Below are 20548 nucleotides of genomic sequence, written 5' to 3' on the forward strand. Positions count from 1 at the left end.
TGATAATTGAAGGACCGTTTTGTTCTGTTTTAAAAGGGCAGGACAAGTTTCGTGAGTAGGCCAAAACACGAGGACCAAAAGTGTAATTAAGCCAAAAATAAACTATAAGCTCATGATAAAAACAGGTACCAGCACATTAAATATGATTAAAGTTAAGGACCCAATTGAAAACAACAAATAAGAGTAAGGACTAATTATGTAATTAAGCCTAAATAAGTACTCCCACCGATCCTATCCTTATTATAAGAAAAAGTTGACTTTTTAGATTCATAGAATTAATATATCTTATTGTAAATATAGACTACTTACATCACTTACAAAATAAAACCAAAAAAGTCAATTGTTTATAATAATCAGGACTCGATGGAGTAATAAACTATAAGCTTGTGGTAAAAACGGGTAACAACACAGGTCATATTACTCCCTCCGTCCCTTAATGTAAACCCACTTTGTATTTTTCACATTTCTTACGAAAAGTTGTCAGTGCAATTAATATGTCTATTTTGTGCTAATATTACCAAATTATCCTTTGTTTGTATATATTAAAGGCTTAATTGCAATTTTCCCCATATAGTTTGCCAATTGTGCGATTTTGCACCCCATAGTTTTAAACGAGCGATTTTGCCCCCTATAGTTTCTCCCCTTTCTAATTTTATGGTCCCCATGACATTTAATGCTGGTTTTTTTTATCAATTAATGTGTGCCTAATTTCATTTTTTCTTAAATGGTATTTTTTAAATTTTGAGAGAAGGAGCATGTGATTTTTCAGATTTTAAGAAGAAATATCACGTGCCTCCTTCTCTCAAAATCTGAAAAATACTATTTTTTTTTTATTTTTAAAAAATAGAATTACACAGGTGACACACATTAATTGATAAAAAAACAGACATATCAACACTAAATGTCATAGGGACCATAAAATCAAAAAGGGGGAAACTATAGGGGGCAAAATCGTCAGTTTAAAACTATGGGGGGCAAAATCGCACAATTGACAAACTATAAGGGGGAAAAGTGCAATTAAGCCTATATTAAATTTGACTTTTCAAATTTCAAAACAAGTTAGTAGTATTAATTATAGGTATGTTTAAGAAAAAAATAATATAGTTATTTAAAAAGAGATTTACATTTAGGATCAAAAATAAAATCAAATGGATGCTTACATATAAGGACGGAGGGAATATCTTTTAAATTATAAAGTACAAAACATAAGCTAGTTTATTTGTGTTGCCAAACAAATCCACAACCAAATAATAACATGTATACTTCTACAATGATTATTTCGTATAAAATAGAAACACCCAAAAATAGTAAATATTGTAACTCATAAATAAAGTTATACAAAGTTTTTTCGAAAAATTACAAATAATAATAGTAGTAAAAACTAACTAAATAGAAAAAATACACTACAAAATTATAAGCTGACATTGTTCATTTACTTCATCCTTAAGCATCTCGTAAACATTTTTTCCTGACCAACAATGACCACCACATGCATTAAAAAAAGTTGTCCATCTACCACCTCCAAGATAGACTCTATCACTAGAACGGAAAGTCATTTTCTTAAGCGAATTTGCACTCCTCAATAGGTGAGTAGCTAACTGAATAACATTTATGGAGCAAACACAACCGCAAAACTCCACATATTCCAAAACATTATGAGAAAACCCCACATATTCGCTTTTCTGCCTCTTAAATCCGACCATATGTGAATGTTCCTGATATAGATTTTTAATCTGAAAATTAAAAATAAAGATCATAATATTACATTTATGAGGATTTTAAAATTCCATTAACATATAACACTAATCAAGGACTTATTCATTAATACCCCTGCAATATAGGTTACTTTTGGCTTCCCCCTGTAAAATTACACGTTGGCGGCCATGTATTATACCACTCTACTCCAAGTAGAGGGGTATTTAAAAAAAAAAAAAAAAAGCCAATATATAGGACGCAAGTCAAGCGTTGACTTGCGGGGTATAAAAAAAATTCAAAAAAACATAAGAAAATACCCCGCAACTCCGAGTGGAGTGGTACCAAAGACACCTGAAAAAGTAGGGTATTTTTGTGTTTTTTGGCATAAAGTAGGGCAGAAGAAGTGAAGAGAGATGTTGGTGAAGAAGTGAAGAGACAGGTGATATGATTTTGAGGCTGTAGCTTTTCGGTTCAACTAGAGGGAAAAGATATAGTCATTACCTCGGTAACTAACATTATATTAAATTCCACTAAAAAAATCATTTACTTTCAATCAATTTCAAGTTACAGCAAAACTTTCAACTGAATAAATACTCAAAATTTTATCGCTATTTATTTACCGGCAAAACCTACAAGTACTAACAAAGATTGCTGCTCATGGGAAAAAAATAACAGAAAAAGATTACTGCATTTAAAAACAGATTTTTGGTGATAAAAAATTATTTATCAAATATTAAGCATGTACGAAACATTAAACTTTTATATTCCCTTAAAAAAAATTAAGTGTTTTTATATTTTTTTCAAGAAAACATTATAGTAGTAGACTAGTAGTATTTAATTCCCTTAAAAAAGCACATTTAAAATATACAAAACGTTATATTTAATATTAATACCACCAAGACAACAACCGAAGATCATTAAAAAAAAGGCTAAAATATGGTTTTGATCCCTGCAAATATGTTCGTTTTGGTATTAATCTTTGTAATATTTTTTTTTTTGGTCCCTGCAAATATGTCTCGTTTTGGTTTTGGTCCCTAGCCCCACTTTTGTGATGATTTGCACACGTGGCACGTGATGATTGAACCAATTTATTAGAAAAATAGTCCCTGCAAAATCTTTTGATTTTAAAAAAGGTCCCTGCAAAATATTTTACTTTTGAAAAAAGTTACTCGATGGAATATTTTCAAAAACAAAATATTTTGCAGGGATCAAAAACAACAAAAAAAAATTACAAGGACTAAAACCAAAACGAGGCAAATTTGAAGGGACCAAAACCATATTTTAGCCTTAAAAAAACTTTATTTACAGTATTGACTTAATATTTGATGTGGAATTTCTTTTTAAATTGTGGGAAACTATAAGTAATTTTTATTTATTACTCCTTTATTAATTCATAATAAAAAATATATATTTAATTATTACCGGTTGGAACCCCGGTCCGACCTTAAAACCTTGAATCCATGAGTATACCGGTTTAATATCCGGATATATATATATATATATATATATATATAGTTCATAAATTTGGTAACTTTATATTATATCGGGTGAGTATGATTACTTCATAAATTAAAAAGGTTATATTTTCATTAAATGATTGAATAGGAGTCGGTTATAAATTTTAGGATTATATATTATATTTACCCCTGCCATTTGTGCGAGTTTCGGTTTGGTTTATCCAAACATTGAGATTTCCCCTTCTAATTTCAAGATTTTTGAATTTAGACTTCCATGCATATGATTGTATAATTGCTTAGTTTTAAAATAAAGTTCTAGTAACATTCAATACCCAAAAAAATAAAGTTTGAATAACTTACACTTAGAGTAAGTTTTTGGAGATGCTGAGAAGCTGTTGCAATATCTAAAAGCCAAGAGTAATCCATACTAGGATCGCATGCTCCTTCAATATGTAACTCCAATTGTCTAAGATTTTGAAACCGAACCAAGACTTTCGCTAATTCCTTTACCTGTTTACAACAAAGATAATTAAGTGAATTAAAAGCAACTAGGGAACAACGTAATGGAAAGAAACCTAGACAGTGCTGGAATGCACAATATTGTTGAATGACTCACTTGTAAAGTGTCGACGATCATAGCTAAATTCTCAATATGTGGTAAACTTGCAATTGGATCAAAAAGGTGTGGTCTATTCTCTCTCTCTAGTGTATCCCAAAAAACCTTTGATAACATTGGAGCCGTAAAAGAAATTATCCTCGTGGTGTACCCAGTATATTCAAAGGATGAAAGATTTAATGCATCAATAGATATCTCAGAAGGAGAGTTATTCACCCAAACACTATCAAGTATGATCAACTGACGTAACTTCGAACTGAAAATTTGTGTTGAACTTGTGAACAAACAGTTCTTAAGAGTGACATCTTCAAGTTGAGGACATTTAGAAAACAAATGAGGCAAGATGTTTGTGGATAGATCAACTAATAATGCATCAAACTTAATTGTTGTTACGTTCGTCAATCCAGATAACCCTATACGCTTTGAAAATGAAGCACCTCTAAAGCTAAACTTGGATAACATAGGAGCTTGAATGTTCATTTGGTGTACTACATGTTCTTTAAGACAAGAATACTCAAAGGACGAGAGACTTGAGGCAATGATAGTAATAAGATTTCGAGGGTAAAATCCAACATTAACAATGTTCAAACGAAGCAATGATGGGTTGTTTATTACCAACTTGGAAGTGATATTACAACCATCAAGGGTGAAGTCGACAAGGTGGTTGCAATTTGAACACAAAGTCTTAAGGAGTGTCTTCTTCACAATAACTTGTTGCAACACAAGAGTTCTCAAATTTTTTAATCCAGAGAAGTCTCTGGGTTTGTCTATGAGGCAGTTTTGTAGGTGCAAATAGGTCACAGAATCATTCTCAAGTAAGAGAATAAGGGAAAATCTGTATGGCATAATAGAAATAGTAGTATCAGTTGTTTTAGAAGAGAAGAGAAGTTCAATATGTTTGGCACCCTTAGCAATTCCTTTGGAGATCAATCTATCAATGACATCCCTATGTTCATTACCTAATGGAAATTTTACTCGAATGGAACGGATAATGACACCTTTATAATGGAGCATAAATTGATCCAAACTTGTGGCAAATTTAGATTGATAGTGAAACCTTTGAGAGAGAGGAACGATTTGTGGTAAGTCTTGATCTGTGTTATAGTCAAACATGGTATAGAGATCGAAGTTTAGGTCCATCCGTAATCCCCATTCATGAATCCATTGTTTGGACAATGCACTGGTTTTCACCAAATCCTTCAAAGCTAACTTGGAAAAGATACAAGATATAATATGATCAGGCAACTCATTCTCAAGCATTTCACAGTTCTTCATTGTTGCTGCAAGCAATATGATAATTCCAGTTAAAAGCATTTCACATCTCTTCTTTATTTTAAAGGCTTAAACGCACTTTTCACACCTAACTTTCTCAGAATGTAGAGATTTTAGCCCCTTCATTAAAAAAAAATAGCAAGAGACCCATATCATGTTAAGCACCTTTTGCAATATCTCTCAAGTTTGACTTAGTAGAGACTAAGTGTCATCCCACTTATTTTCTATTGTTACAAATCCAATATGGTGTGTTTAATCAAGAAATTAAAAATGGGTTTGAGACGATCTGATACTCAATTTGATGATTTTTTAGGTGTTTGCATCAAGGGTTTAGTTAGGTGGTTCTGCTAAACTGTTAGAGATGAGAGAGAGAGAGAGGGGAACTTGAACGGGATGAGTTTTATGGGATGATGATGGCGTGTTATATTGTGTTGTTCCAATTCTTTTTTATTTCTTTCTTTATTAATTTTATCCATTTTAGTAGGCTAGCATTTTTTCTAATAAATCAGAATCTCTATGGCTTAATTGGCAATACACATAGGCTTGACTAAGTCAAAATTAGGGTTTTGCAAAAAAGGACAAAACATGAGGGGGACTTTGGCTATTTTTTTTTAATTGGGGACCAAGATCAATACTGTTTAAAAGTTATTCAATTGTTGAAAATGAGCTAAAATAACATTTGACATTTGTCGTAAGCATGTATAGATAAATAAACAAGCGAGCACATCAAAAAGATTAAGTAACGCATTATAGAATACTTTCTAAATGATTATTTGACACATTATCTTGTTGATTAATATGCTATAACCAAGGTTCCTGATGTGTTTGAAACGTGCCAGTTTCTATGTTGGGTTTTAAAGCTACTTAAATCAAGAAGCACAGCAAACGATTGCATAAAAAGGAGAATTTTCTCAAAACAGAATTGTAACAAAGCAATAACAAATTCAATAAGCAATTAATAAAAGTAAAGGGGTGAAACAAATAGCAGCGGCCAAACAGCCGGCGTAGCATAATCAGGAAAACAGGAGATCTGGCCAGAAAACTAAGATATTTCTTTTTATAGTCTCTTATTTTAAAAGTCATAAGATATTAAACTGAAATTATAAATTAGGTATTTCAATGGCCGGAAAAGGTAGATCTGACCGAAAACATATATCTTCCAACGAAAAATTAAAATCTATCTAGGAAAACCCTTTCTTTCATCCAAAAAAAAAACGCAACCACCCACGAAAGCTTTCAGAATTGACTACTAGCCATCCCCCAATCAATCAAAGCAAACTATACTTGATTTTATTAACACATAAACAATTATGGCTAAACAGGTAAAGGAACAAAATTGAATAAATTTATCATATTCAAAGTAGAATCTAGAAAAGAAATTTAATCAGAGAGAGAGTAGAAGAAACAACGGGTACCTGCCAGTTTCGATCGGCCGAGGATTGAGATGCTTATTGTGTTGCGATCAAGAAGAAGACGACGGCTTGGATGGAAAGTTCGGGTATTACGTACGATTACTTCAGTCAGATTTATTTATTTATAGTCGTGTTGCCTAGGTTTAATTCTAACTGGGCCTTCCTTTTGAAGAATCTAACTGGGCCTCTTGTTCGTTTGTTTTTCACCATAAATGTACTTTTTTTATTCGATAGGTTTCTCACGCACTCTATTTTTTTTTTTCTTTCTTTTTTCAAAAATACACTTCGAATTTTAAAATAAAAAACAATTGGTTTATAATAAAATTGGACGAATCCTTAAAAAAAAATTGGACATAAGTGCATGTCTTCGTGGATTTATCATTTTTTTTTTCAAAATATAAATTATGTAAAAGACAAATAAGGTTAAAATTATATAAAAAAAATCATTATATTTATATATATCATTATACCAAAAAATTGAATTTATATCATTACACATTTTACCGAATGAATATATATTTCAATTAATGATATACATTTAATCTAATCCACCCTAAGATCTATACTAACATTATCAAGATTAAAACTTTCATCCTTTTCCATCTTCACATCATCTTTGACTTTCTTCTCAACAACTACCTTCTCTTTAGGATCAAGATTTTCAATAATGTACAAATCTTCTTCATCTCCTATCACCTCATAACTACCGCTGACCTTAGCGGTAGTTAACTAATGTTTGGTTAGATACGCTTCCGACGGAGTTGCACCTAGATTTCTTTCGTGATAGAGTTGGCTTGCCTAACTACAGGTTTCCTTAGTTCACAATAGTTTGCTTCAGTTTATTTTTGTTTATTTTCTTCTGAGGGTTTTGGCCTAGTCCCCCCTCTTCTTGTATATCTTTTTCCCATTTTTTGATAATATTTTAGAGTTTGACGGTATAGGATGGAGGTTTCCCGGGATGCCAACCTAATGGGATGTTGGTGTTTCCTCTCGATGCATGTCCTCTCTCTTTGCCTAGAAGAAAAAAACATTATGATATAAATGATATATATATATATATATGAGTCAGGATCCGTTGACACCAGGTGTCAACGGATTCGTTGACACCAAATCACAACCATCCATTAAAATTGATCTAAAGGTTCATAATTATTTACTTAAACCTTATTGTGATCTCTCTTTAATTGACTCCCATAATTAATGAGTGGTTTTCTCTCTTTCATATCTCTTGTTGCCGAAAAATAAGTTATTATCCTTCATCTTCTTTAACTGATCAAGCATGTTTTCCTCACAACAAACCAAGTTCCATTTTTATTCACAACCTATTTCATTTTTTTGACAAGATTCATAACCTATTTCATATCACCATCAATAAAAAATTAATTAATTCATTCATTCATTCATTCATTGAATTAAAAACTGGAATCCCGCCCGTGCCAATAATGATGAAATATCATAATTCTTTCAATTATCTATTTCTGAATTAGTTTTTTTTTTTAGACCAAATTTCTGAATTAGTTTTGTTATGTCAAGAACGTTATTTTTTTTTTCCTTCCGAATCTCACTTTTATAATTGATTACCTCATATTGATGGTGAACAACTATTTCATATCATAAAATAAACAATATTACGTGCTTCAATGTTGATACACACATATAAACAATGAATTTTCCAGAACATGAACCTACAAATTTATACTATTGGCATGGGTTTTTATTTGTCCAAAGAAATGGTGTAATTTTAATTTGTGGATGTCGAGAAGGTTCCTCTCCAAATTTCACTTTTAGTAGTTGTTTACCTCATTCTCTTCAATAATCTTCCCCTTTTGATTGAATTTAATATGTAAAAAACAAATTGACATTAAAGGAGGGACAAGAGACGATGGTAATCTGGAAACGTAATCACAGTAGCGTTAAAGGAAAGATCAATACAGTGTAAAAGGAGTCCACTCAAGTTATCACGTAGATAAATCGTAGCCGCTTGATTAAAAATTTAGACGGATAGGATTTGGTGTCAAACTAAAGTTTGACACCTGGTGTCAACGGATCCTGTCTCATATATATATATATATATATATGTGGAATACAAGCTTTTTGTGTTACTTTTATCTTTTGTATAACTATTTAATTTACAACTTAACCATTCTTTATTTAATCAAATAAGCAAATTTTCGATATCTATACTTTTATGTAAAAAATACTAAATTTAATTTGGTGTAACATTTTTCTTTATTTTGTTAACCATTTTCTCCCTCCTTTCTATTTTATTCTTCAAACTTCTATTATTTTTATCGATAAAAACGGAAAGGTGTAGTTGATCACCTCAAGTTGGGATTATCCAAAAAAAATTGCTGTAGTTTTTTTATACAAAGAAAAACAATTGCTGTAGTTGATATACTTCAAGTTGGGATTATCCAATTTTTCATAAACAAAGAATGTAGGTACTAGGTAAGAGTTTTAAACTAGAACTAGAATATAAATTAAATTAAGGAATGTTTTTAATCCAATTTTTCATAAACAAAGAATGTAGGTACTAGGTAAGAGTTTTAAACTAGAACTAGAATATAAATTAAATTAAGGAATGTTTTTAATAATTTGATTTGTAAATAGTAAATAAGGGTACTACAGCTAAAGTATAGGTAATGTTGTTAACAACTGATCATTATCCTTATCTCACTAAAAAAAAAAACTCATCATCCTTATCATCATCTTCAATTGTGTCTTTGTTCCTCTATAAATATAAGTGAAAATGATTGCTCAAAATATATTAGCAACAATGTCTTTCTCACATATGTTTACTGCTTTTCTTTTCTCTTTGATTGTGTGTTTGGTCATTTCTGAATGCCACGCTGATGTTAATGTTAATGCTAGCCATATATCAAAATTAGTGATTGATGCACGTACTAGAAGGCCTATTCCAGACACATTCTTTGGAGCATTTTTTGAGGTAAATTATAATATATGTTTTGATTACTGTAAAGATTACTTAATTAGTTATTTGGTTAGTGACATGACAACTTATTATTTATTGATTCAATTAATACATATTTTTTCCAGGAAATTAATCATGCAGGAGCTGGGGGATTGTGGGCAGAACTTGTGGATAATAGAGGTATATATTGATTGTCACTTATTAAAAAAAATCTTCAGTAATTAACTCACCAACACTAATTTTGGTGACCGAATTAGAGATATGTTTCTTACATTTCCTTTGTAAATTAGTTTATCTCACTAATTTTGTGCCACTTTTTATGTATGAGATATTACCTGCTTTGAGTCTTTTTCTCCTTTATTTAAAAAGTCTCTTAGATGGGTTGAGGTCTAACCAAGGACAAATTCGTGATTTAATTATTTTTATTATTCTAAATTAATGTTTCAGGTTTTGAAGTAGGGGGTTCCAATGTTTCATCAAATATCAATCCATGGATAATTATTGAAGATAATTCATCATCGATTATCGTATCAACTGATCGTTCATCTTGTTTTGAGCGTAATAAGGTTGCTTTACGTTTAGATGTTCTTTGTCAAGGACAATCATGTCCACTTGGTGGTGTTGGTATCTCCAATCCTGGATTTTGGGGCATGGTGAGTATTAATATTCTAACATTTTGTTTTGTATATGACAAAAAAATTAATGTCATTTATAACTAATGTTTCTAATATTTTTACAAACAGAACATTGAGCAAGGGAAAAAGTATAAAGTGGTGTTCTATGTTAGATCACTTGGTCCTATTAATTTACAAGTTTCATTTATCGGATCTGATGATGGAGTAAAATTGGCTTCAACAAACATAAGGTGATAATTTCATCATTAATTAATTTTTAAGCTACATTGTATATTTTTAATTTTTCATCAAATAAATTGAGTTATTGTAACTAAAATTAACTAATTGAGTTATTAATTAATCGATGTCAGTGCTTTTGGAGTTAATGTTACAAAGTGGAGTAGGATGGAGACAATTCTTGAAGCTAATGGTACAAATCATAATTCAAGTCTACAAATAACAACAAGCAATAGAGGGGTAGTATGGTTAGATCAAGTGTCAGCTATGCCCTTGGATACATATAAGGTATGATATTTTTCTTTTTCTTTTTTCTATGTTTTATTTTGACAAATTGGCAATGCAATTATTTTATTTTAATTTTTTTAGGAAAATTCTTTTAAATGGACTAACTTCATTAATCAATATATCTTGGCATAGGGTCATGGTTTTCGAAGCGACCTTTATCAAATGGCGGCAGATCTGAAGCCAAAAACTTTTAGATTTTCAGGTAGGGTACAATAATAAGTTAAAATTGTTAAGGTTGATTTGAATGATATCTCCTATTCTAGCACTGTCTTTTTTAACATTTATTCATTTATAGAATAAGTAAAAGTTATATGAGACTCACCATTTTATATAGGGTCTATTTTCAATATGGTAGGATCTACATAATTTTTACTCAATAAAAAGATATTTGTTAAAAAATGTATGTTAGGCAATATTGCCAAAAAAAAAGCATTGTTTCTTAGGCAATAATAAATTTAAAATAATTATATTTTTACTATTCAATACTTAGTTCACATGTTTTCAAAAAATGTTGAGTTCATATGTTAAATTAAGAGTCGGAAAACATAACACACAAAAATCACTCATAAGTTTTGTTAATTTCTTTTACAATCTCATGCAAAAATTCATGCATTTTTATTATAGGTGGGGAAGTTTGATATCCATCTATATTATAAAATAAAAAATAAAAAATTATGTAAACCTAACACAATTTTTTTTGTTTTGTTATAGGTGGTTGTTATGTAGAAGGAGATTATCTGAGAAATGCATTTAGATGGAAAGATACAGTTGGACCATGGGAAGAGAGACCTGGCCACTTTAATGACATATGGAATTATTGGACTGATGATGGATTTGGTTATTTTGAGGGGCTTCAAGTAATTTTATTTCCTTTCTAAAATATTAATCCTTTCCTTATCAAAATGAAAAATCTAAGTCTTATTGTTTATTGAAACAGCTATCAGAGGATCTTGGTGCATTCCCAGTGTGGGTGTTTAACAGTGGTATTGTTCTTCCTAAAAAATCCATTATAAAGTCTAGTCCCTAAGTTATTTATTTTTCTTTCTTTTTAATTGCTAATTTATCTATTGTCTCTTATAGGTATTAGCCATCATGATGAAGTTAATACGTCTGATATTTCACCATTTGTGCAAGTATACTTTTCTTCACAGTATTTTTCATTTTTTTATAGAAATTATTTTTTATTCTTCAGCAGTATTTTTAATTTTATTTATTTATTTATTATTATTTATATTTACACTTTGGATCATTAATTAATAGGAAGCCCTAGATGGTATTGAGTTTGCTAGAGGTTCTTCCACATCACAATGGGGTTCTCTTAGAGCTTCCATGGGACATCCTGAGCCATTTGATTTGAGATTTGTTGCCATTGGAAATGAAGACTGTCATAAATATAACTATCTAGGTATAACTTTTTTAAGTTAATTTGGAAGACAAATTGAATTTTTTTTTATGTATATTTAATCAAAAAATATTTGATAAGTGAGGTGGTTGAGCAATTAATACACTTTAGTTTACTAATTTGTATTTTTTTTTTATTGAATAGGAAACTACCTAAAGTTCTATGAAGCTATAAAACATGATTATCCTGATATTCAAATTATCTCAAATTGTGACGGTTCTATACATCAATTAGATCACCCAGCAGATCTCTATGATTTTCATGTAATAGTCTTTCTTTTTTTTTGTTCTTCCAATTTTTAAAGTTATTAATTTTGTATTTCAGTTTAAGCCACTTACATTTTATATATCCTTGTTAATAATACTTTTTATTTTTATTAATAGATTTATACAGATTCTAAGGACATGTTTTCCGATTATACCAAGTTCGATAACGCACCAAGATCCGGTCCAAAGGTTTGATTAATAATTCTTTATAGAAATAAAAATTTCTTGATAGGTGAATTTTCTCAAGTTTTATTAATTTCTACAATAAATATACAGGCATTTGTTAGTGAGTATGCTGTTTGGAAGGAAGATGCTGGTGCTGGAAGCCTTTATGCAGCTGTTGCTGAAGCTGCATTTCTCATTGGGCTTGAAAAGAATAGGTTTGATTATATATAACTATAGTTATATAGCTATATAGCCATAGCTTTTCATGAAATTTGATTTATAAGGTTTAATATTATGAACTAGTATGTGTTATTTTGAGCTAAGTTTTAATCATATTTCAATTTTATACTTTTTCTGCAGTGATATTGTTAGCATGGTTGCATATGCACCACTCTTTTTAAACACAAACGACAGAAAGTAATTTTCCTATGTTTTACCATTTATTTTTATTTATCATTTATATATGTAATTTTTTTTTATTTTATGTAAAAGATAGAGATGATTATTTAATCTATTTTTCATCAAAATAGGTGGATACCAGATGCAATTGTTTTTAACTCTTATCAGAATTATGGAACTCCAAGTTATTGGCTACAACATCTCTTTATTGAATCTAGTGGAGCAACATTGCTTAATTCAACTCTTCAAAATTCTTCTAGCTCAATTGTTGCATCCGCAATTGAGTATAAAAATTCTCAAGATGGGAAGAATTATCTAAGAGTAAAGGTAATGGTAACTTGAATTTTTATCAAAAGTGAATGTTGATTTAAATCTTGAAAAATGTTTAATCTTTTTTTACGGTAAATGCTAAGAATGAAGATTATAACTCAATTAATTAACTTTGAAATTATTGACTTTTACAGGTAGTCGACTTTGGAAATGCCACTGAGAACTTCATGATTTCAATAAATGGTTTAAATTCAATTGTTCAATCGTCTAATTCATCAATGGTGGTGCTTACGTCCTCCAATAGAATGGATGAGAATTCCTTCTCGGAGCCAAATAAGGTTACAAATTTTTTTCATCACAAAATATTATTAAAGTTTCACCCTTCGAACATGATGATTTTCCTCCTTTTTGAAATATGTAGTTTGTCACATGTGCCCATTGAAATATGTTAGTATTTGTGACGAGGACTAAAAATTATTTTCTAAAGATAGAGACGAAAAACTTATTTAACCACGTAGTCTTTGATTGTGTTAAAACTAAATATATGATTATTTTATGTATATACAGATTGTGCCCCAAAGAACTGCACTTGGAAATGCAAGCAATGACATGGATGTTAGACTTCCTCCTTATTCAGTTACATCATTTGATCTATCAATCTAAAATACGATGGTTGGATGTTGTTTTGTATTTTGAAAGAAGGGCGTAATGTTGCTTAGAGTCGAAATTGGGAGAAATGTATACATTTCTCGGTTCAAAAAATGTATATATTTTTATTTCATAAATAAATTATTTCACCTTTTTGTACCAACTTTTTTTATTTCTCCTTTATCTTAATGTTGATATTCACTACCTACTAAAGTACCTTTATTATTACCATTAGTTTGCACTTTCTATTAGTATATGTGTATCTGAATTCTGAATAACTTCGGAGAAATTTTTCAAAGAATAACGTAAGTTGTTCAAGAGATTTGTATGGTCTCTAGATTACCTACAATGTTGATATTTTTATATTATAAGTTTTTATTTGAAATTGAACTCCTGATCACGCAATTTTAGGTATGAGTTTTAAGTGTGTTTATCACTTTAACTAATAAAAAAAATGTCCAGGGCTTCTTTAACTTTGGGGAGTTCTTCTCAAGCTATGTCCGCTTACGAAGTTGGGGAGCTTGGCCAATCTCTCCATCGCCCTAACCTTTGAAAGAGGATACTCTTTTTTGGCACTAAGATATCTTTCGCCCGATTCGACATCGGAAGAAGCCCATTAACGTAAAAATATGGTAGCTTTTAAAGGAAAATATGTTGAAAATGTTTATTGTTCCCCTCCTTCATCTTTATAAGCAATAAAGGATTTTACCATCTACTAGAATTTGATTATGACTTACTGATATTGGTAAAGAAAACAGAGATAGTACTTGTCTCTAAAAATGTCAATATTTCCTTTATGAAAGTGGTGGCAAACAAGACTCGAGAGTAACTTAAGTCCTTGGAAAATTTGTCCCTTCATCAAAAGCTATACAAAAATAAAAGCCACATAGAGAGGTGCACCATGTTCTAAGTAAACCCAACTTTGGTTATTATAGTTAAAAAATAATAATTTCTCAATCACTAAAAAATAAAATTATCCATCAAGGCCTTGGTCTTATGAAGTTGCAACCAATAATTTTTTTTTTCTTTCTTTCTTTTCTAGCCATAGAGAAAGATGACATTGATTGCAGGCATTCCTTCAAGCTATCTATGGGGTTCACTTGAACGGTCCAATTTTCTACCGATAAGGCATTCCTTCAATTATTAATTGTGTTAATGAAACATAAATGTTGATTGAAAGCAAAAAAGGAAACCTAATATTATTAAAATGATCAAGAATGGTGACACACATGGTTATTGAGAAGACTTAAATGTAATCCATTAGATTAAGATAAAATTAAAGGTGGAGATGTGGAGTAACTCCTTAGAGTTACTCTTGGAGTCAATATATCCTTCCCATATATATATATATGGAATACAAGCTTTTTGTGTTACTTTTATCTTTTGTATAACTATTTAATTTACAACTTAATCATTCTTTATTTAATCAAATAAGCAAATTTTCGATATCTATACCTTTATGTAAAAAATACTAAATTTAATTTGGTGTAACATTTTTCTTTATTTTGTTAAACCATTTTCTCCCTCCTTTCTATTTTATTCTTCAAACTTCTATTATTTTTATCGATAAAAACGGAAAGGTGTAGTTGATCACCTCAAGTTGGGATTATCCAAAAAAAAAATTGCTGTAGTTTTTTTATACAAAGAAAAACAATTGCTGTAGTTGATATACTTCAAGTTGGGATTATCCAATTTTTCATAAACAAAGAATGTAGGTACTAGGTAAGAGTTTTAAACTAGAACTAGAATATAAAATTAAATTAAGGAATGTTTTTAATCCAATTTTTCATAAACAAAGAATGTAGGTACTAGGTAAGAGTTTTAAACTAGAACTAGAATATAAATTAAATTAAGGAATGTTTTTAATAATTTGATTTGTAAATAGTAAATAGGGTACTACAGCTAAAGTATAGGTAATGTTGTTAACAACTGATCATTATCCTTATCTCAGTAAAAAAAAAAACTCATCATCCTTATCATCATCTTCAATTGTGTCTTTGTTCCTCTATAAATATAAGTGAAAATGATTGCTCAAAATATATTAGCAACAATGTCTTTCTCACATATGTTTACTGCTTTTCTTTTCTCTTTGATTGTGTGTTTGGTCATTTCTGAATGTCACGCTGATGTTAATGCTAATGCTAGCCATATATCAAAATTAGTGATTGATGCACGTACTAGAAGGCCTATTCCAGACACATTCTTTGGAGCATTTTTTGAGGTAAATTATAATATATGTTTTGATTACTGTAAAGATTACTTAATTAGTTATTTGGTTAGTGACATGACAACTTATTATTTATTGATTCAATTAATACATATTTTTTCCAGGAAATTAATCATGCAGGAGCTGGGGGATTGTGGGCAGAACTTGTGGATAATAGAGGTATATATTGATTGTCACTTATTAAAAAAAATCTTCAGTAATTAACTCACCAACACTAATTTTGGTGACCGAATTAGAGATATGTTTCTTACATTTCCTTTGTAAATTAGTTTATCTCACTAATTTTGTGCCACTTTTTATGTATGAGATATTACCTGCTTTGAGTCTTTTTCTCCTTTACTCAAAAAGTCTCTTAGATGGGTTGAGGTCTAACCAAGGACAAATTCGTGATTTAATTATTTTTATTATTCTAAATTAATGTTTCAGGTTTTGAAGCAGGGGGTTCCAATGTTTCATCAAATATCAATCCATGGATAATTATTGGAGATAATTCATCATCGATTATCGTATCAACTGATCGTTCATCTTGTTTTGAGTGTAATAAGGTTGCTTTACGTTCAGATGTTCTTTGTCAAGGACAATCATGTCCACTTGGTGGTGTTGGTATCTCCAATCCTGGATTTTGGGGCATGGTGAGTATTAATATTCTAACATTTTGTTTTGTATATGACAAAAAAATTAATGTCATTTATAACTAATGTTTCTAATATTTTTACAAACAGAACATTGAGCAAGGGAAAAAGTATAAAGTGGTGTTCTATGTTAGATCACTTGGTCCTATTAATTTACAAGTTTCATTTATCGGATCTGATGATGGAGTAAAATTGGCTTCAACAAACATAAGGTGATAATTTCATCATTAATTAATTTTTAAGCTACATTGTATATTTTTAATTTTTCATCAAATAAATTGAGTTATTGTAACTAAAATTAACTAATTGAGTTATTAATTAATCGATGTCAGTGCTTTTGGAGTTAATGTTACAAAGTGGAGTAGGATGGAGACAATTCTTGAAGCTAATGGTACAAATCATAATTCAAGTCTACAAATAACAACAAGCAATAGAGGGGTAGTATGGTTAGATCAAGTGTCAGCTATGCCCTTGGATACATATAAGGTATGATATTTTTCTTTTTCTTTTTTCTATGTTTTATTTTGACAAATTGGCAATGCAATTATTTTATTTTAATTTTTTTAGGAAAATTCTTTTAAATGGACTAACTTCATTAATCAATATATCTTGGCATAGGGTCATGGTTTTCGAAGCGATCTTTATCAAATGGCGGCGGATCTCAAGCCAAAAACTTTTAGATTCCCAGGTAGGGTACAATAATAAGTTAAAATTGTTAAGGTTGATTTGAATGATATCTCCTATTCTAGCACTCTCTTTTTTAACATTTATTCATTTATAGAATAGAGTAAAAGTTATATGAGACTCACCATTTTATATAGGGTCTATTTTCAATATGGTAGGATCTACATAATTTTTACTCAATAAAAAGATATTTGTTAAAAAATGTATGTTCGGCAATATTGCCAAAAAAGCATTGTTTCTTAGGCAATAATAAATTTAAAATAATTATATTTTTACTATTCAATACTTAGTTCACATGTTTTCAAAAAAATGTTGAGTTCATATGTTAAATTAAGAGTCGGAAAACATAACACACAAAAATCACTCATAAGTTTTGTTAATTTCTTTTACAATCTCATGCAAAAATTCATGCATTTTTATTATAGGTGGGGAAGTTTGATATCCATCTATATTATAAAATAAAAAAATAAAAAATTATGTAAACCTAACACAATTTTTTTTGTTTTGTTATAGGTGGTTGTTATGTAGAAGGAGATTATCTGAGAAATGCATTTAGATGGAAAGATACAGTTGGACCATGGGAAGAGAGACCTGGCCACTTTAATGACATATGGAATTATTGGACTGATGATGGATTTGGTTATTTTGAGGGGCTTCAAGTAATTTTATTTCCTTTCTAAAATATTAATCCTTTCCTTATCAAAATGAAAAATCTAAGTCTTATTGTTTATTGAAACAGCTATCAGAGGATCTTGGTGCATTCCCAGTGTGGGTGTTTAACAGTGGTATTGTTCTTCCTAAAAAATCCATTATAAAGTCTAGTCCCTAAGTTATTTATTTTTCTTTCTTTTTAATTGCTAATTTATCTATTGTCTCTTATAGGTATTAGCCATCATGATGAAGTTAATACGTCTGATATTTCACCATTTGTGCAAGTATACTTTTCTTCACAGTATTTTTCATTTTTTTATAGAAATTATTTTTTATTCTTCAGCAGTATTTTTAATTTTATTTATTTATTTATTATTATTTATATTTACACTTTGGATCATTAATTAATAGGAAGCCCTAGATGGTATTGAGTTTGCTAGAGGTTCTTCCACATCACAATGGGGTTCTCTTAGAGCTTCCATGGGACATCCTGAGCCATTTGATTTGAGATTTGTTGCCATTGGAAATGAAGACTGTCATAAATATAACTATCTAGGTATAACTTTTTTAAGTTAATTTGGAAGACAAATTGAATTTTTTTTTATGTATATTTAATCAAAAAATATTTGATAAGTGAGGTGGTTGAGCAATTAATACACTTTAGTTTACTAATTTGTATTTTTTTTTTTATTGAATAGGAAACTACCTAAAGTTCTATGAAGCTATAAAACATGATTATCCTGATATTCAAATTATCTCAAATTGTGACGGTTCTATACATCAATTAGATCACCCAGCAGATCTCTATGATTTTCATGTAATAGTCTTTCTTTTTTTTTGTTCTTCCAATTTTTAAAGTTATTAATTTTGTATTTCAGTTTAAGCCACTTACATTTTATATATCCTTGTTAATAATACTTTTTATTTTTATTAATAGATTTATACAGATTCTAAGGACATGTTTTCCGATTATACCAAGTTCGATAACGCACCAAGATCCGGTCCAAAGGTTTGATTAATAATTCTTTATAGAAATAAAAATTTCTTGATAGGTGAATTTTCTCAAGTTTTATTAATTTCTACAATAAATATACAGGCATTTGTTAGTGAGTATGCTGTTTGGAAGGAAGATGCTGGTGCTGGAAGCCTTTATGCAGCTGTTGCTGAAGCTGCATTTCTCATTGGGCTTGAAAAGAATAGGTTTGATTATATATAACTATAGTTATATAGCTATATAGCCATAGCTTTTCATGAAATTTGATTTATAAGGTTTAATATTATGAACTAGTATGTGTTATTTTGAGCTAAGTTTTAATCATATTTCAATTTTATACTTTTTCTGCAGTGATATTGTTAGCATGGTTGCATATGCACCACTCTTTTTAAACACAAACGACAGAAAGTAATTTTCCTATGTTTTACCATTTATTTTTATTTATCATTTATATATGTAATTTTTTTTTATTTTATGTAAAAGATAGAGATGATTATTTAATCTATTTTTCATCAAAATAGGTGGATACCAGATGCAATTGTTTTTAACTCTTATCAGAATTATGGAACTCCAAGTTATTGGCTACAACATCTCTTTATTGAATCTAGTGGAGCAACATTGCTTAATTCAACTCTTCAAAATTCTTCTAGCTCAATTGTTGCATCCGCAATTGAGTATAAAAATTCTCAAGATGGGAAGAATTATCTAAGAGTAAAGGTAATGGTAACTTGAATTTTTATCAAAAGTGAATGTTGATTTAAATCTTGAAAAATGTTTAATCTTTTTTTACGGTAAATGCTAAGAATGAAGATTATAACTCAATTAATTAACTTTGAAATTATTGACTTTTACAGGTAGTCGACTTTGGAAATGCCACTGAGAACTTCATGATTTCAATAAATGGTTTAAATTCAATTGTTCAATCGTCTAATTCATCAATGGTGGTGCTTACGTCCTCCAATAGAATGGATGAGAATTCCTTCTCGGAGCCAAATAAGGTTACAAATTTTTTTCATCACAAAATATTATTAAAGTTTCACCCTTCGAACATGATGATTTTCCTCCTTTTTGAAATATGTAGTTTGTCACATGTGCCCATTGAAATATGTTAGTATTTGTGACGAGGACTAAAAATTATTTTCTAAAGATAGAGACGAAAAACTTATTTAACCACGTAGTCTTTGATTGTGTTAAAACTAAATATATGATTATTTTATGTATATACAGATTGTGCCCCAAAGAACTGCACTTGGAAATGCAAGCAATGACATGGATGTTAGACTTCCTCCTTATTCAGTTACATCATTTGATCTATCAATCTAAAATACGATGGTTGGATGTTGTTTTGTATTTTGAAAGAAGGGCGTAATGTTGCTTAGAGTCGAAATTGGGAGAAATGTATACATTTCTCGGTTCAAAAAATGTATATATTTTTATTTCATAAATAAATTATTTCACCTTTTTGTACCAACTTTTTTTATTTCTCCTTTATCTTAATGTTGATATTCACTACCTACTAAAGTACCTTTATTATTACCATTAGTTTGCACTTTCTATTAGTATATGTGTATCTGAATTCTGAATAACTTCGGAGAAATTTTTCAAAGAATAACGTAAGTTGTTCAAGAGATTTGTATGGTCTCTAGATTACCTACAATGTTGATATTTTTATATTATAAGTTTTTAT

At 29.7% G+C, this 20548-nt stretch overlaps 3 protein-coding genes across 10 annotated transcripts; 2 read left to right on the forward strand and 1 right to left on the reverse strand.

Annotated features, from left to right (window-relative positions):
• Positions 1–1263: 1263 nt before the first annotated feature.
• Positions 1264–6602, reverse strand: LOC25480554 (putative FBD-associated F-box protein At5g22720). Of its 2 annotated transcripts, none has more exons than XM_013586983.3 (4): positions 6456–6602; positions 3769–5048; positions 3513–3662; positions 1264–1715 (listed from the first exon to the last, which is right to left on the reverse strand). In XM_013586983.3, exons 2-4 carry the CDS (start codon positions 5041–5043, stop codon positions 1404–1406), a joined length of 1737 nt encoding a protein of 578 aa, XP_013442437.2. In that variant the 5' UTR covers positions 5044–5048; positions 6456–6602; the 3' UTR covers positions 1264–1403. The 2 variants fall into 2 exon arrangements, with proteins under 2 accessions (XP_013442437.2, XP_013442438.2); XM_013586984.3 differs by having other exon boundaries at positions 1264–1733; positions 6456–6601.
• Positions 6603–9213: 2611 nt separating this feature from the next.
• LOC25480555 (alpha-L-arabinofuranosidase 1) lies at positions 9214–13877 on the forward strand. Of its 4 annotated transcripts, none has more exons than XM_039827428.1 (17): positions 9214–9399; positions 9510–9564; positions 9832–10037; positions 10128–10249; positions 10370–10523; positions 10656–10725; positions 11235–11380; positions 11461–11506; positions 11604–11656; positions 11784–11928; positions 12070–12188; positions 12309–12380; positions 12468–12571; positions 12717–12773; positions 12887–13082; positions 13220–13363; positions 13593–13877. In XM_039827428.1, the coding sequence occupies exons 1-17, from the start codon at positions 9229–9231 to the stop codon at positions 13686–13688; spliced, it is 1956 nt and encodes a 651-aa protein (XP_039683362.1). In that variant the 5' UTR covers positions 9214–9228; the 3' UTR covers positions 13689–13877. The 4 variants fall into 4 exon arrangements, with proteins under 4 accessions (XP_039683362.1, XP_039683363.1, XP_039683364.1 ...); XM_039827429.1 differs by having other exon boundaries at positions 11461–11503; XM_039827430.1 differs by lacking the exon at positions 12717–12773.
• Positions 13878–15690: 1813 nt separating this feature from the next.
• Positions 15691–20373, forward strand: LOC11438482 (alpha-L-arabinofuranosidase 1). Of its 4 annotated transcripts, none has more exons than XM_039827409.1 (17): positions 15698–15894; positions 16005–16059; positions 16327–16532; positions 16623–16744; positions 16865–17018; positions 17151–17220; positions 17730–17875; positions 17956–18001; positions 18099–18151; positions 18279–18423; positions 18566–18684; positions 18805–18876; positions 18964–19067; positions 19213–19269; positions 19383–19578; positions 19716–19859; positions 20089–20373. In XM_039827409.1, the coding sequence occupies exons 1-17, from the start codon at positions 15724–15726 to the stop codon at positions 20182–20184; spliced, it is 1956 nt and encodes a 651-aa protein (XP_039683343.1). In that variant the 5' UTR covers positions 15698–15723; the 3' UTR covers positions 20185–20373. The 4 variants fall into 4 exon arrangements, with proteins under 4 accessions (XP_039683346.1, XP_039683345.1, XP_039683343.1 ...); XM_039827410.1 differs by having other exon boundaries at positions 17956–17998; XM_039827411.1 differs by lacking the exon at positions 19213–19269 and having other exon boundaries at positions 15697–15894.
• Positions 20374–20548: the final 175 nt, after the last annotated feature.

Source organism: Medicago truncatula, chromosome 7 (assembly GCF_003473485.1).
Source record: "Medicago truncatula cultivar Jemalong A17 chromosome 7, MtrunA17r5.0-ANR, whole genome shotgun sequence".
Taxonomy (NCBI): Eukaryota; Viridiplantae; Streptophyta; class Magnoliopsida; order Fabales; family Fabaceae; genus Medicago; species Medicago truncatula.